General features: G+C 42.4%; 1 protein-coding gene across 1 annotated transcript; it reads right to left on the bottom strand.

Moving 5' to 3' along the window:
* Window positions 1-15,067: 15,067 nt before the first annotated feature.
* On the bottom strand, window positions 15,068-16,870 carry LOC117213214 (golgin subfamily A member 6-like protein 1). Its single transcript, XM_033458578.1, has 4 exons — window positions 16,696-16,870; window positions 15,587-16,530; window positions 15,359-15,488; window positions 15,068-15,297 (listed from the first exon to the last, which is right to left on the bottom strand). The coding sequence occupies exons 1-4, from the start codon at window positions 16,868-16,870 to the stop codon at window positions 15,068-15,070; spliced, it is 1,479 nt and encodes a 492-aa protein (XP_033314469.1).
* Between the last annotated feature and the right edge of the window lie 574 nt (window positions 16,871-17,444).

Genomic DNA, 17,444 nt, shown 5'->3' with positions numbered 1-17,444 from the left:
TTTGGGATATTAATAACAGTGTTGCGCTTTAAAAAGGAACAACAAGTTTTCGAAACTATTCTATTCAGTCGTTCGTCTTCTTTCGAAAATAACGAACGAGAGTCGAACTAATCGAAATAGTTTAACGGCCATCAATTTGTCGGCGGTTCTTCAATCGAGTAGTTACGCGGAAGAAGGGATGCGTGACCATGATCGCGAACGCTTACGTACGTGCTGGGCGTATGAGAGGATGATGAAGGGATAATATAATATAAAATAATACAATAATATAAAATACAATTATATACACAAGTATGCTCATCTTTGGTTACGGGTTCTTTCTAGAGCGTATATTTATCGCTATACAGTACCCGGGTACCCCATAGGGCCATAGGGGTTGAGGTTACGCCCAACCAGCGCGCAAGGCACCCAGTGCCTTGCTACCTCGATTAGCTAAGCCTGCAGGGGCTGTCGCTCATCTCAGGCACATTTTAAGCGCTTCCGTCTCTCCAGGACGGTTCCGGAGCAGGTGGGACGCTGCTCACCCGCCGAAGGCAATTCGGAGGAACCAAGTCCCCTTTAAATCGGCCCTCTTGCCAGCATTTGGCCACAACCACTGCCACCACGAGTCTATACCCATAATTGGCCGAGTCGAGGGTTCGCTACGCCCTCTGGGCTAACACTCGGCCGCCCGTGGTACCGTTCATTGTCAACGGCGGGACCGCGCCTGTGGATGTACCGCCACGTCTCTGCTGCACGGCTATCCTGCTAACCGTGCAGAGAGACTCACGTAAGCGGGAGTTGAGGAAATGTACCTCGGCGGCTCTCCCGACGGTCTCACCCTTGGCTTCAGGATCGTGGGTGCGCTACTACCCAAGGCTCCGTGGGGAAGACTTAATCTTACACCACAGCAACCTTCCTTGCGGTGTACATAGAGGACTCACGTAAGCGGGACGCTTGTCCCGACGGTCCTCCCTGGCTGCGGGAACGTGGGTTTGCCAGCCCCCATAGACTCGCAAAAGCGAATCCTCCCTGCGGAGGCAATTATATACACAGGTTTAATAATTAAAAAGTTAACCAAAGAAAGATTTATAGAATTAAGAAGATGTTACAAGGTATAATGTTGCAAAGGCATCCACCGCCGTCTGATATTTCGAAGGGAGCAGAAAGGGGCGGAAAAACGTCTGGGATGTGCGGTCTAAGCAGTACATAACAGAAATTGCAGACGCGGATGGCCGTTCTAATCTCTGCGACGGGCAAACAGTTTGATTAGCGAAAGTCCGCCGCCTCCAGAGAGACAGCTTCCCTTTTTCCGGTAACGAGAGAGGACGGGGAGGAGAAGGTGGATAAATAAAGAAAAAGGATACGGTGGGCATGACAGAGCTGGAGAGAATAGAATATAAGAGAAACGAGAATAAGGTGTTTTCTTTAATGGATGGGGAAAAGAAGAGATAGAAGTTGAGGGAGACAGAAAAAGAACGAAAAGGTACAATTACAATTGGAGTGCGAATGGTACGGAAAAAGAGGAAACGCGTCTGGTCGAAAGGTCAGTAAACTCGACGTGTCTGGCGAGCTGCACGAAATCGGTAACAAACGTGTCGCGAAATCTCCTCGGACCTCTTCGCAATCTCATTCGCTGCACCGTCCCAGCGGTTGTAAGTGTTCGATAAAAAGAGGATAACAAGAAGTGAAACTCAATTTCGGCTGGCTTGTATTTCCCTCTTGCGGACGAAAGAGGGAAGAAGGGAACACGGGAAAAGCGTTTTGCAGTCGTTTGTTTCAATATTTTGGAGCGGCAGCGTATTGCCGATAAGCAAGGAACCTCGTGGATGTTGAAACGTGAATCGTTTACCCGCGATTATCTCTTACGGATCGATAGATCAGACAATCCGACGGATCGTGAATAACGACGGTGGGCTGCTCTCGTTAACGAAATATTAAATAGGAAAAGAGCAAGGGTGGATGGGTGCACGACGCGTTGTTTGTTCGGTGCAGAAGTTTCCAGCTATCGGACACGGTTGCTCCTGCCTGGGCTACGCCGCTGTCGCTGCAACAAAATCAGAGAAAATATATTCGTCAATATTGGAAATGCGCATAAATTCCGCGAGCTCCTTCGGCGAGCCTAAAACTGATCCTCGTCGATACGACGCTTCCTTGTTCTACTCTGGCCATTATTCCTTCCTTCTTTTCGTTCTTTCTTTATCCCGTTTCTTTTCATCGTCGACTTTCACACGATCGCGAGCTTTGGCCTCGTTTACTCGCGCAATTAAATCGACTGCTGCTAAAGCTTTGTTCGCCGCGCGAGAAACTTGGACGAGACAATGCCCCCCATGGCAACGTAATAAAGTCACCAGGCATGTATCTTCACCAGTCGGAACGTTCAAAACGTTAGCAGACCGGTTCGAGCACATACACGTAGACATTATCGTAATGCAGTATTCGCAAGGCTATCGATATTGTCTAACGTGTATCGACCGTTTTTCGCGTTGACTCGAAGCCGTTCCCATCGCCAACATGGAAGCGCCAACCGTTGCTTCGGCCCTTCTTTCTACATGGATAGCTCGTTTCGACGTACCTTTAAAGATAACGACCGACCAAGGACGCCAATTTGAATCGCGACTGTTTGAGGAATTATACCGGTTGCTCGGCGTCAAACACTTATGCACGACGGCCTATCATCCCGCGTCTAATTGGATGGTAGAGCGCCTACATAGACAACTGAAAGCGGCGATCAAGTGTGACGACACTGGGTTGAAATTCTGCCGATCGTTCCGTTAGGCATTAGAACCGCGATAAAGGAGGATCTAAACTCAACGGCAGCCGAAATGATCTACGGCATCGGCATACGATTGTCGGCGGAGTTCTTTTTGCCAACCAATCAGCAGCCCAATTCGGAATGGATGGAGAACGTCAGGCCACAGCCTGTTACACGACATGGCGAAAAGAAAATATTCGTTTTCCGTGAGTTGGAATCTTACGTATTTTTATGACATGACGTGATTAAAGGCCTTAACTAGATGTTAAAGACAATGTTCTTAGGTTCAATAACGAATCCACGATCAACGGGGAAAACTCTTTGTACAATAGAATATATTTTGAGTCACAAAATGACAGACAAGACGATGTGTGTAAACTCTCCGAGGTGATTACAAGAATAAAAGACTGATACGATCACATTTGTCAATTGCATATTCATCGGGGATATCAACAAAATTCTAGGCGCCGTTACTAGGCAAACCCGCGTAGAGCCGTCATTCCTTCCAAGGGCTTGTTTCTAAATACAGCGCGTGTCCCTCAATATTGGCACTTCTTCTGTTAGGTAAAAACGTTCATCCCGCGGCCGTGGCTACGTTCGGGAACCAGTTGTGTCACCTCGAGCCCAAGCCCACTGTCACAAATCTCGGGCAAACACAATCAGATCGTATCTCAACAACTACTTCTAAGTTCTATTATTTTAGTACAGCTATAATAAATAGTTTAGACAAAAGTATCGGGGATCTTCCCAAAATTCCAAAAGAAAGGCCCGTTGTCCCTACATCTCCGACATATATATATATATATACATATATATATATACACATATATATATATATACATATATACATATATATATATATATACACAACCCTGAGAAACAAGTAGCGTGTAAGAAATCTGGAACGCACTTACCATTCATAGAAGACTAAAAAGAAAACACCCCACTGACCTCACTAAAGAAATAAAATAGCCAAACTCGAAGATGGTATCCCGCTGGGGGTAGCCATTCACATATTATTTAGCAATTAAGTTAGAAAAATGTACCAAATGTTCAGCTGGACAAATTAAATAACAATAATAAAAAAAACTTACCATTGGGGAGCGGAAGGAATTTGTTTTGTTTAGAAATTTGGCTGTGTTTGGCAGTAAAAACGAACTGATCGCACGCTCGATGGCCGCTGATCATTGATATTGAGCCGATTGGAGGATGCTTGACCTTCGATTCCATCGGCGATTAGCGCGAGCTGTACTTGGAAAATAATGTTATTAAGGATTCAATAAAATCGTCGAAAGTATTAGTAGAGTTCATTGGTTGACAGAAAGTAAGACACAAATATTTTGGCAATTGTTTGAAATGCTCAAAGTTTTCGCCGACGACTAGTGGTAAAATCGAAGAATGTTGGCGCAATTGAGAAAAGGTAATGTACCTTTTCAAACGGTTGTATCCATGCCAGTCGACAAACACATAAGAGGTTGGTGTTTACCAACATGAGTTTTCATAACGAAATATTTTAGAACTTAAAGTAGACCCAGACGAGTAATTAGCAATCGAGGCTTTTGTTTTCTCGACCGGGCCACTCAAAGAATTCCTAAGACGAACGGCAAATCACAGGCAAACGGGACACCGATGCTGGCAAAATTGTCGGTAACACCCGGGAAATGGGACCGAGTCTTGAGACCAGTAGAATTCGCCTAGAACAATACAGTTTGCAGGTCAACGGAAGAAAGTCCTTCGCTATTGTTGTTTGAAATGAATCAGCTTGGCTTCATTAAGGGGGGGGGGGGTAAGGTTTTAAAATTTTTTTTTTGCATTTTTTTTTATTTTCTTAGTTGAATGCATAACATCTTAAGAATATTGTGTTAAAATTTCAAGTCGATTGGAGCAAAATTGACGAAGTTACAAGTATTTTTATACATGTCAGATGATATTACCTACTCGACCCGACCCTGCTATTGTTACTTCGCAGACATTTTTTTCTCTATATAATACCTAATCTTACCCCCAGATCTATTTATAGTACTTAACGACTTAAGTACAAACCTCCTTATACCTGTACTGTATATTTTGTCAGTGTAGAGTAAAAAATTTAGTGTAGGAGTAAATATTCCATTTTCATTAAGTTTTGTGTTAAATTATTACTAAAATGCCTAAAAAAGTTACTAGATCTGATAGACAATCAACTGGTTCGAGATTATATCGACTTAGAAAAATTGTACCTCCGCATAAACGTAAATACGAAGGCACTTCAACAAATAGCGCGTCAGCTAAAAGAATAAAAGTGACTGTTGAAGATCAAATTACGAAGGATCGTGAAAAATATTATAGGATAATTGATTTTTTATTAGTCTTTTCAACAATTGCTACGCTAGTCAAGAGGTAAACCGATAAAATTCGCTTATGAACGTTTTATACCAGATTTTTTAGTGTTCAAAACTTTAAAGCGTTTTCCCCGCAACTCACGTTTTCAAAGTCGGTGCCCCCAATTACTTCAAAACTACTGCACCGATCCTTTTGAAATTTTGAAAACTACTTCCGTACATAATTTTCGAGGTAACGCTGTAGAGTTTTTTCAAATTTGTTAATTATTTTTATTTTAAAATAACAAATTAGCCGAAAATTTTCGCACAAAATCGCGTTTTTCCCTTCAAAGTGTTCCAAAAAAGTGAAAAATTGAAATTTCGAAAAAGTCTTTGCAGCCTTACCTGGGGAAAACTGTTACCTAACGAATGAACTTTAACTTTTCGATTTCTGATGATTAAGCACCAAGTTCTGTAGGACACCGTAATTATACTTTTTTCCGAGACACGTCCGAATAATTGCTGCCATTGCCGTATTGTTTAATATTTCTCCGTGAAAATTTTATACAATATTCTTCGAGTGTCATACTTTAATGTACTGTTGGTTTTAAAAAAGAAATTTTAACTGTATCGTCAGAAAAAATTCACAAAGACATGCCTTTTGTTGTACGAATTAACCTCCGCCCCCCCCCCCCTTAAGCAACAGGAATGTGTGACAAGCCTGAGCAAGAAAGTAAATGCGTCTACGACAGAAAACATAAAAAAGCGACAAAGTATCAAATCGACGATACGTGATGATCTGCAATTCGGACGTCGCACCGGGAGTAGATAAGGAACTGCTACCGAAATTTGAAAGCGCTTACGTTATTAAAAAGATTTTAGAGAAAAATAGATATGTTGTTACAGATATAGGTGGGTTTTAATTAACACGCATACCCTTTACAGGAATAGTAAGAAGCGGTCAGATGAAATTTTGGATTTGAGAGGATAATTAACAATTAATAATCCGATTATTTATAAAGCACACTTACTGTCATTTTACTTTTGTATTTGCGTGATTACCTCGAAAATGAAGGTAAATACTAAATTCGCCCGCGATATTTTCGATAAACATGTATACCCATGCAATATATATAGGTTAAGAATATATTGTTGTAAAATTTATCGCGTTTTCAGCTACTGAAGATAACGTAATATATACCGATTTATATCTATATATATGTCGGAGCGGACATTAGAATTAGGGTTAGGGGCGTGAAACGAATCTTCGTTTGGGTTACACGTTGTCGTTATGCAATAGAGAAGACACTGACTAGTGCAAATACGATTATTATAGAGCCGGACAAGTAACCGTGGTAGTTAGGCACTCGAGAAACTAATGACAATGATCCTAGGTTCAATAACGAATCCGCGGTCGACGGGATGATAGATGAACGTACTCACAAAATCTAAGTCGGATGCGTGATATTCACTGGTCGTAAAGGGTTACTCCTTTCATCAGTGAGATCGCGAACGAGAGAGCCTTTCCCGTCCCGATGATGCCACAGAGGAAAACTATAATGGGGTGTGTCTAAGGATACGAGATCATCGGATTCGTCGAGAAAAGCCTTCGTTCAGAAAGTAAGGGAAATTGACGTTGCTGCTAATTGGTCAATCTACATATCGGTGGTTAGAAAAAGATGCTAGCCGCCCTCGAGGGAAAGTTGCTAGTGGGAGACCGCGCTCGTTGAAAAATATGTCTCCCCTATCTTCCCGTAGTTGGGACAAAGACTGTTTGTCTGTTTGAAGGACTTTAGTTAACTAAACCTTAAGATTTATAACGGGCCCTCGGGCTAGCCGAACATGTACTGCGGAGACGCATCGACATCTGGCAATCATCTTACTCGAAGAATAGGGTCTGCGTGTGGCGAGCCACGGGACAGAAACCGTTGTAATGTTTACTGTCGCGTGTCGCCACGAATATTTCTTTTAAGGAGAGCTATAGAATTACTCCATACCTTTGTTAGACAAAGCGTTCATCCCGTGACCGCGGCTACGTTCGGCGACTGACTGTCGCCTCGAGCCCAAGCTCATTATCACAACTCTCGAACAATTACAATCGGATTGAATAACTACAATTGTTCAGTTACAGACTCCGGTGTTCTTTCATCTCCGACACGGCCATCCTGACTATCACACGTCCTCGTGTGTAACTAAAATATCGTGCTTTCTTACATTAGATTCGATGCAACTGACATTATTTACGATTTAACTAAATGTCCAAGTAAGTCAAGGGTCCAGTGCAATAACAAAATTTCGTTCGGAGGCTTGACAACACAAAACTAAAAGAGAACAAGAATTTGTAGCGTTATAATTTGTATTCAAAGTGCTAGTTGCGTTCTGTGAGTCGCCAGACCGTAATGACACGACAGATCATGTTCGATTTCGTACACTGATGAATCTCAGTTGGTTGGATCATATTGCTACGTTGGGTGTATCACTGTGGGTATATCACAGATGTATGAGACATCACAGTGGATATATTGCAGATACGCAAAACGTCACTGTGGGTATATTACAGATGTATGAGACATCACAGTGGATATATTGCAGATACGCAAAACGTCACTGTGGGTATACACTACGACCACAACGTGGTGTTAATGATCCTCTGAGGTCAGTGCACTTGCATCGTTATTATCACCATCGTTGTCATCACCGCAGACGTCCATCTTAGCAGGGGCGCAACTTTCTAGCATCTTTCTCAGTCTGTCATGTCTGTCCTTATATGATTGTTTGCCGTCTAAGGTTTTTAAAGTATATCTATCTCCTTCCAAAATCTTTGCTATCTCGAATGGACTTCTGAATTTCGGATCTAACTTCGTCTAGTTTCTTTCCTCGTTTTTGCATAATACAAAATCACCAAGGTTAAACCTAACTACCATAGCTTTAGTTTTGTCAACTCCACCTTTATCGTACCTAGCACTAATTTCTATATCCTCTATTGCCCGCTGTCTTACATCAGAGATATCTACTTCTTTTTCTTCGATATTATCGGGTATCAACGAGTCGTAAGGTCTTTGCTGTTCCACCAATTAATAGTTCCAATGGGCTCGATTTAGTCACGCGGTTGGTGGTGCAATTTAAAGCCAGCCGTATTTTGCCAACCGCGTCTAGCCACGATCGCCCGGTCGTTTCTATGATCGTGAACATAATTTTCAACGTACCCGTAATAAGCTCTACCTGACCGTTGGCCCTACTCGCACCGATTGAGATTAAGAGGAGTTTTAGTGTTTACCTTGCCAGAAATCTTGGAATTCTTTACCCGTTAGGACACCTCTCTTGATCCCCTATTGTCCGGCAAGGGCTGCCGAATAAAAATATAGTACGTAAGTGCTTTAACGGTACTAAGGAAATCTACTTTACGAGTATGATGCAGATATGCGAATTTAGTGAAGACGTTGACCAAAACAATGACATATTCTTTCGAACCTATAACACTCGCACAGTTTCTCAAGCGTTTTATCCCAACCTAAGTGCATAATTGACTGTTGCACATGGTTAATAACGGGCTACCTAAGCCCTCTTGGAACGATGGGCAAGAGTTCTACCTTTTCTCTGTATTTTATGATGGAGGGTGCCGGACCGTAACTCATACGTATTCGCGACGTCTTCCGCGAGCTCTTCGTTCTGTAATTTATTGACGATCCCAGAAATTTGGGAGTCGCGACGTTATTCCACTAATAGCTAGTCTTCGGAGATTTCGGTCAGATTGATTTCCTTCTCTATGACTTCGTTGATCGTAAGGTGATCCAAGTCTACGGGATTTCGCGAGACAAAATTTACGTGGGCCATTCGTTTACCTTCCCGGTACAGAATGTCAAAAGTAAAAGTTTGTAAGTAAGCCCACCACCTGTAAACCCTGTCATTTAAATTTACCTTACTACTGGAAGCCTTCAAAGGATTACAATCGGAGACGACAAGAAATTCTCGTCCGTGGAGATAATGACGGAAATGCTTGACGGCGTTCGCAACTGCTAACGTTTCTAGTTCGTAAGAATGATACCTAGATTCCGCAGGGCTACTTCTTATATTGTAATATTCTATTACTCTATTTTTACCTTCAATCTTGTGCATTAAAATAACCTCATATCCATCCGAACTAACGTCGATACGAAGTTCTATCGGGTAGTTCGGGTCAAATACCATTAACACCGGCGCGTCGGTCAGGGCGGAAATTACCTTTTGCCTTATTTTTCCATGCCTATCTGTCCAAGTCATGTTTTTATTATCGGAAGTAAGCGCATACAAGGGTTTCATTACCCGTGAAAATTTAGGGACGAATTTTCGAAAATAAAGGGCTAAACCTATGAACTGCCTGAGCTGTGTGACGGTCGTTGACGCAGGTAAAGAACTCAAGGCGTTTATTTTACCCGGATTGGGACGAACTTCTCCGTCGTAAATTACATATTCCAAATAGAGTACCGATGCCTTTAGAAAAGAACATTTTGAAAAGTTAAAGGAGAATCCGGCTTTTACAAGGGTATCTAGTACGGTGTGCAATACTTTTAGAGCTTGATCTATCGAGTCGGCAATAATTAGGACGTCATCCAAATAGACGACAACGTACGAATGGCATGTTGACTGTTACACGTGTTTTCAAAGGAATCTCAAGAATGATCTCTCGTTTCGTTTGTTCGCAACATCCAAATCAGCAGCCGCTGCTGAATACAATGAAGGAAAGTGTAGTACAGATCAGTCTGACCAAATGATTTCTTATGTCACCACAATTAAAAAGGGTCAAATGCTACAGAAGACTTGGCACGCGACTACTCCTGAGGATTTCCGTAGTAAACGTTTTGATGGTTTACAAAATTGTAGCAAGGAAGAACATAAATATTAGAATATTTAGACAAGTATGAGCTGCACAATTATTAGGGTTGTCCGAAAGTATAAGAATCCCCATTTTCGACAGGGTCAGCATAGTATCGCCGTCCCGAAAATGACTTCCGGAAGAAACATTAAAAGCGCACGCACTTATGTTATGCAAATAAAGGACATCGAATGGGTCGAACAAAGGCACAAAAGAATTCGAAGAAAACAACAACTTATTATCCAAATTGTTCATCGAGGGTAATCAATGCTGTATACTTCCTAGAATTAGGATGAATAGGGATTTGGAGAAACCCACCGGCCATGTCCAGAATAATAAAATATCTCGCTTTTGCAATCTCGCGACTTGATCCGCAGTGAGGGGTAAAGGATACCGATCCGCGACCGTATATTTATTTAGTTCTCGAAAATCTACCTATCATCTATCTGAACCATTGTTCGTCTTCACGAGTAACACAGGGCTCGCGAACGGTGAATTACTAGGCTTTATGATTTTTGGCTGTAATTAAGTCGCTTGTTCTATCACGTACTATTCTGCGCTCGCGAAGTCTATTAGGACTCCTTGTACGGCGATGTTAGGATCAATTAATTGTACTTCTAACTGGCCTGTATTTTTTGTACGAGTACGTAGGGAACCCGTAACGGATGAATCTCTGAATTTTCGAAAAGAAAGATTAATCGACTTTTATCACTACCACGTACCTCATTGTCAACTTCATTAACATCGATCTCGTTTTCAGCGGTTTTATTACAGGCATTAATTATTTTTGTTTTACACATAGCGAGGCTATTTTGTGTAATATTACGTCAAAATCTTGGCTTAAAATTTAACGAGCAATCGCGATATCGTATTGTCAAATAACTATCAGCGAGAACATGAAAAGTTTATCTCTAACCACCGACACCTGCAATGGACAAGATTTGAGCGATACGTTTAGTATCAATATTTCTTATTCCTCGCATTACTACTATATCAATCGTTCTTTTGCCAGAGATTCTCAAGACTACGGATTCTTTAATTAGCGAACACTCGGCTCCGAAATCGGGGTAAAATGGAAACGATTCACCCGGATGGCTTGATCTACCAGTTAGCGCCTCCACTACGTAGAAGTCGATTCGACACTCGGTATTGAAATTATACTCAGGGCACTGCTTTGTAAAGGATCTTCCTCCATAATCAGATTGGTAGCTGCGCACCATGCAGCGGGGTCGAAAAATTGTTAGGTTCCACACTCGATTTTTGCACTAGCGACGGGATTAACTCGCGCACGATGGTCGTAAGCTCTTGCACTGTTATAATCGGCACTGATCCCACTTCTGATGTCGGAGCGGACATTAGAATTAGGGTTAGGGGCGTGAAACGAATCTTCGTTTGGGTTACACGTTGTCGTTATGCAATAGAGAAGACACTGACTAGTGCAAATACGATTATTATAGAGCCGGACAAGTAACCGTGGTAGTTAGGCACTCGAGAAACTAATGACAATGATCCTAGGTTCAATAACGAATCCGCGGTCGACGGGATGATAGATGAACGTACTCACAAAATCTAAGTCGGATGCGTGATATTCACTGGTCGTAAAGGGTTACTCCTTTCATCAGTGAGATCGCGAACGAGAGTGCCTTTCCCGTCCCGATGATGCCACAGAGGAAAACTATAATGGGATGTGTCTAAGGATACGAGATCATCGGATTCGTCGAGAAAAGCCTTCGTTCAGAAAGTAAGGGAAATTGACGTTGCTGCTAATTGGTCAATCTCCATATCGGTGGTTAGAAAAAGATGCTAGCCGCCCTCGAGGGAAAGTTGCTAGTGGGAGACCGCGCTCGTTGAAAAATATGTCTCCCCTATCTTCCCGTAGTTGGGACAAAGACTGTTTGTCTGTTTGAAGGACTTTAGTTAACTAAACCTTAAGATTTATAACGGGCCCTCGGGCTAGCCGAACATGTACTGCGGAGACGCATCGACATCTGGCAATCATCTTACTCGAAGAATAGGGTCTGCGTGTGGCGAGCCACGGGACAGAAACCGTTGGAATGTTTACTGTCGCGTGTCCCCACGAATATTTCCTTTAAGGAGAGCTATAGAATTACTCCATACCTTTGCTGGGCAAAGCGTTCATCCCGTGACCGCGGCTACGTTCGGCGACTGACTGTCGCCTCGAGCCCAAGCTCATTATCACAACTCTCGAACAATTACAATCGGATTGAATAACTACAATTGTTCAGTTACAGACTCCGGTGTTCTTTCATCTCCGACATATATAATATATTGTCTATCGCATTACGAGAGTATGTGGTTGTTGATAGTGACTCTTGATATTTATTGCGTAACTGCAAAATCTGATGGACCGTAACTGCTCCGGAATATAATTGTGACTGACTTCTTAATAACTGACTGTTGTAGTAGGTGACCACTCCTATTTATAATAAAACTACCGTTGGATAATTGCGGTTTATTCCCACGGGAACGCGGAGTTTCGGCATGTAGTTATCTCTGCGAATGCTACAGTCTTCGCTTCTGCTAATTTCCTTCCCAGTCTCCCAACGAGCATTGCAGTTTTACGTTTTGTTGATAATGAGTCTTCTCGACACGTGGTTATTTCTGCTCACGGTGATACCTGATCCTTTGATGCGGCGCTGCTGCTTACCTCTGCTGACTCTACCTGAGAACATCATCGTCCCTCAGCCCTCATTGGCAGCTTACTGCACTGTGTACTGTGGTGGGGACAGCGCGCGCAAGGCAAAGCGCATCAGCGAGCACCTCAATATTACGCCAACTTTCAACCGCGCAACACCTATCCCTACGTAGTCTTCGATATAACAAAGTATCTCTAAAAATTTCTTGAAGTGTTTAACGATTCGTGACGAGTATTTTACGTGAGTATGTTTATTATTTTATTGAAAGTGACGTAATGTGGATTTTACTGATCGCGGTGTGCACGTTTCGTGAATTCTAGTCATTTTTCTTGTCGCTTTATTAATCCTATCTTATTCATGGTGGCATATTGTGAAATTTATTGATTGCAGCGCGCAGTGTAGTGTAAAGTGCAATCTTATGGGGATATACGTTGAAACCTGCCGCTTTTCCGCTCCAGTAAGGGATATCCTGTCAACTAAACACTCTGTTTACTTTATTTTGATGTCGAATGCATCGCATGGAAGTTTTGCATGAAGTACGCACAGATCTGTAAAGTGCAATTTCTTGGAGAATTTCGTTGAAATCATCTTGTCGCGTCTCGCGCTTAACACGAACCGTAACTTTAGACAGGGTAGGAATATGCCATAACTCGCGAATGATGCGAGACAGTACTCTGGGCATAATAGAATTAGGTAAAGAACGTTTACGGGAATTAAAACGTGAAACGCACAGATATTTTCACTTTCTACAATATTAATCTACAACCAAAATTCAAATAATATGATAGGGGAAATTCGCGAACTGCCAACGTCCAAACACTGAATAATAATGACAAACGGGAATTATAAAAACCTGTCAATTACAGCACGCTCAGATATTTTTAGTATGTATTAATTTTCCAATCAAAATTAAAACAATACTATCAGGAAAACTTGCGAACCGCCAACGCGTGGGCACCGAATAATAATAATAAACGGAAATTGCAAAAGCCTGCCAATTATAATGTAACGTATTAATCTAGAACTGAAGTTGAAACAATAAGTAACGATCATGTGGAAAAACTGATCGCAGCTCACGAAACGTGCTCATGTTACATGGAATAGAGAGATGGGAAAGCAACAAGTACGTAAAATTAGTTGGAACTCGTGAAATACGCGTGCCATAAGTAGTTAATTACGTAACATGCCACTTTGGATAAATATTAATAATAGAACAACGAGCCTGTGAAAGACCAATCAGAAGTCGCGAAATGTGCGCGCCGAGATCAATCAACTACAAAACAAGTCACTTTGAGTTAGGGAGGAACGATAAGGTAACGAATATGAAAGACCCCATTGAAACTCACTAAGTGTTCGCGCTGCAATCAGTAAATTCCACAATATGTCACCATAAATAAATTGAAAGTTGTTATTTTTTTATTATTATTTTATTTTATTAATCTTAGTCTGTGCCTTTCGGCTTTGGACGACTTCCAGATTACATCTCTTATATTGCCTTTACTTATATCTAACGCTTATCCTTCTTTGGCTTTTGCTTCCTTGCTGTGCTCCCTCCCTGTCGTTCCTCCCCCTCTTCTGCTGCTCTTCTCTTCACTATTATCGCTTTCAGTTCTGCCAGTCCTTCTCCAGTCTCCTTCAGCACTTCTCCCATGTTTCTTGCTCCTCCTGTAATCTCGCATTCCTCTACTACGTGCTTCAGGTCCTTCTCTCCTTTTTTGCATAATCTGCATCCTCTTTCTCCCTCCTCTTTCCAGTGTTCTCTTGCCCTGGTTTCGTTACCACATCTGAATCTTGCTACCATACTTCTGTCCTCCCATTTCATCTTTCCTTCAAGGTACTTTGGTAGTCCTTCTTTCGCCATGTTTCTGTAGTGTATGTTGTATTTTAGATTCCCTTTTCTCCCTCTCCTCTGTTACTCTTTTCCTTCTTTCTTCTATGATCTGGTTCGCTGTCATCCTTTCTTGTCTATCTCCTGCCTCTCCTTGAGTCCTTCACTCTCTCGCCTCTTCTAGCCTCATCTTTCTTTTCCTTGCTCTTTTCCCTTCTTGGCCCTTTCCCCAATTCCTTTCTCTCTCCTTTATACATTCCTTCACTAATTCCTGCTTCGATTCCAAGGCTTTCTCCTCATACCTTACTGCTCTTTTCAATGCCTTTTCTCTAATTTCCTCTATCTTGCACTCCTCTCTCAGGATATAGTTTGGCGTTGTTGTGTCTAAGCCTAGCGACCATCTCGCGTATCTCCTTTTTACCCTGTCCAGTCTCTCTTCTATGTTCCATCCCCACACCTTCGCTCCATACAGCGCTACACTCTCTACCGGTGTTCCAAACATCCTCATTCTTCTCTTGTAGTCCCTTTTAAATATCCTTTCTCCTACGCTCCATGTCTTCTTCATCGCAATTGCTGCCCTCCGTTTTCTGTCTTGAATATGCTTCTCGTCGCTCCCGTTTTTTTGCAGTATGTACCCTAAATACCTAATTTCATCCACTTCTTCTAGTTCTTGTTTCCCCCCCATTTCCATTTCCTTTACCTCCTCTTGTTCCTTCTCTTTTCAAACACTATTACTTTCGTCTTTTCTGTGCTCAGTTCCAGTTCCACTTCCTCTAGGAATGTCTTAAATCTCTTCATCATTTCCTTTAACTCCTCTTCTCTGTCCGCTATCAATACAATGTCATCCGCGTATGATAATGACCATACCTTCCTGTCTCCTACCACTATGCCTCCTACTTGCCCTTTCCTCATTTCCTCTTCCAGCCCTGCCACATAGATGTTAAATAATGTCGGGCTCAGCGGGCACCCTTGTCTCACTCCCCTCACCGTCCAAAACTCTTCTGTGTTGTTGTTCCTGATCCTCACTACGTTCTTTGTCTCCTCCTATATCTCCTCTATCCTTCTGGTTAACTTCTCGTTCACCCCCATTCTCCTCATTATCTCTCCCAGTTTCTTCCTGTCAACCCTATCGAACGCTGACTTTAGATCCACGAAGCATGCAGATTGCTTGCCTCTTTCCCCGCTCAATTGTTTATCTATTATATGGTTCAGTACGTACACTGCGTCTATCACTCCTCTTCCTTTCCTAAACCCGAATTGCCTCTCTACCAGCTTGTCTTCGATTTCCACCTTCAGCCGCTCGTCTAGAATTCCTGCATAGATCTTATATGCCGTGTCCATTAGCGTGACACCTCTGTAGCTCTTCACTGCCCCCTTGTCCTCCTTCTTGTAAATCGGACATATCACGCCTTTTCTCCAGTCTTCGGGTATCCCCTTTCCATTCCAAATTTTTCCTAACATCACCCATAATGCCTCCCCCACTTCCTTCGGCACATACTTCCATACCTCGTTTTCCAAGCCATCTTCTCCCGTTGCTTTTTTCTCTTTCAATTTTCTTATTTGGAGTATTACCTCTTCCTTTTCTATGTTGTCTTCTCTCTCCTCCTTTGATTCCTCCTCCTCTCTCCGCACTGCTGTTCTTCTGTCCTCTTTGCTTTCTGTCCCCTCTAACGTTTCCATACAATGATTTTTCCACTCCTCTTCCCTTATCTCCTCGTCTACAACCTCTCTTCTTCTCCTATATTTGTTTATGTATTTCCATGCTTCTTGCTCTGTTTTGATCTTGTTGATTTTCTCCATCTCTTCTCCTCTTCTCTCTCTCCATCTCTTCTTCTTCTCTATGAATTCTTCTCTGCTGCATTTTCCTTTTCTAAATTTTGTCATTTTCATTCTTATCTCCCTTTTGCTTTCTTTCCACTCCTTGTCGTACCACATCTTTTCTCCTATGCTCCATTTCCTTATCCTTACTCTTTTCTTTGGTATTGCCTCGTTTATCTTCTTCTTAATTTCTGCCCACATTTCCTCTACTGTTCTTCCCCTGCTTGCCCAGTCTTTGCACTCCTCTAAATATCTTCCCACACTTTCTTTTGTCCATTCCCTTCTCTCCTTCTCTTCCTCTTTTCTTTCCTCATCTCTTTGTAACTCTGGTCCCTCTATTTCTGTTTCCAACGGCAACGGACTCTACTCTTTTTCCTACCTTCATGTCTGTTATTTCCTCTGTCGCTTCCCGGTTGCCAATCACGTAGTCTATTACTAATTTTCCCCTCTCCCCACATAGGTTCACTCGTCTTCTTCTTTGTCTCGACCGTTAATTATCGTCCAGCCTCTTTCATTCAGCAACCTTAGCAGCATTCTTCCTTCCGTATTTATTGTCTTGTCTTTTGATCTCCTGCTCTTTTCTTTTCCTCGTTCCTCAGCTCCCTCTTCTCCCGTTCTTGCATTCCAGTCTCCTCCTATGATCGTCACTTCCTCTTCCCTCCCCTCTACTCTTTCCTCCATTTCTTTCCATGTCCTTTTCTTGTTCTGGTTATACACCACCACTATTCTATATGTCTTCTCCTTGTACCTTATTTCTCTTTCTACTATGTCGTCACCTATTTCCTTATACTCTATTTCCCTCAGATTTTTGTTTACGCCTGTTATTATACCCCCTTTTGCCCTTCCCTTTCTCCATTCTCTCCTTGCTGCCCTGCATTTCCAGTCGTACTTCTTGGGCAGTCTATGCTTTACCCTTTCCTTCTCTTCCTCTTCCTTCTCTCCCTTTCTATCCTGTCTTGCTCTTCCTCAAACCTCCTGATTCTGTCCTCCAATTCTTTCTTCTCCCTTTTCCATCTTTCCCCCTCGCTGTCCCATCTTTCTCTTTTTGTCCCTCTCTCTTTCCTCCATCTCTCTCTCTCTTCTTCTCTTTCCTTTTCCCATCTTTTCCTCTCCTCCTCCTTCTCCTTCTTCCACCTCTCCCTCTCCTCTTCTCGTTCCTTTCCCCTTCTTTCTCTCTCCACTTTTCTGTCCCTCCTCATCTCCTCTACTAGCTCTACTATCACCTCCAGCCCCCTCTCTATTTTCTCCATCCTCT

The sequence above is a fragment of the Bombus bifarius genome, unplaced genomic scaffold, assembly GCF_011952205.1.
Source record: "Bombus bifarius isolate JDL3187 unplaced genomic scaffold, Bbif_JDL3187 scf7180000008526, whole genome shotgun sequence".
Lineage (NCBI taxonomy): Eukaryota > Metazoa > Arthropoda > Insecta > Hymenoptera > Apidae > Bombus > Bombus bifarius.
This window is presented reverse-complemented; position numbering and strand designations above follow the sequence as displayed.

Bases quoted from the DNA above. Each gene is read 5' to 3' on its own strand.
- LOC117213214 (XM_033458578.1), bottom strand. From the start codon at position 16,870: ATGGAGGAAAGAGTAGAGGGGAGGGAAGAGGAAGTGACGATCATAGGA. The intron at 15,489-15,586 runs GTACTGAACCAT...TAGGGTTGACAG, and splicing joins GAGTGATAGACGCAGTGTAC to GAAGAAACTGGGAGAGATAA. The intron at 15,298-15,358 runs GTGAGGGGAGTG...TCTATGTGGCAG, and splicing joins ACACAGAAGAGTTTTGGACG to GGCTGGAAGAGGAAATGAGG.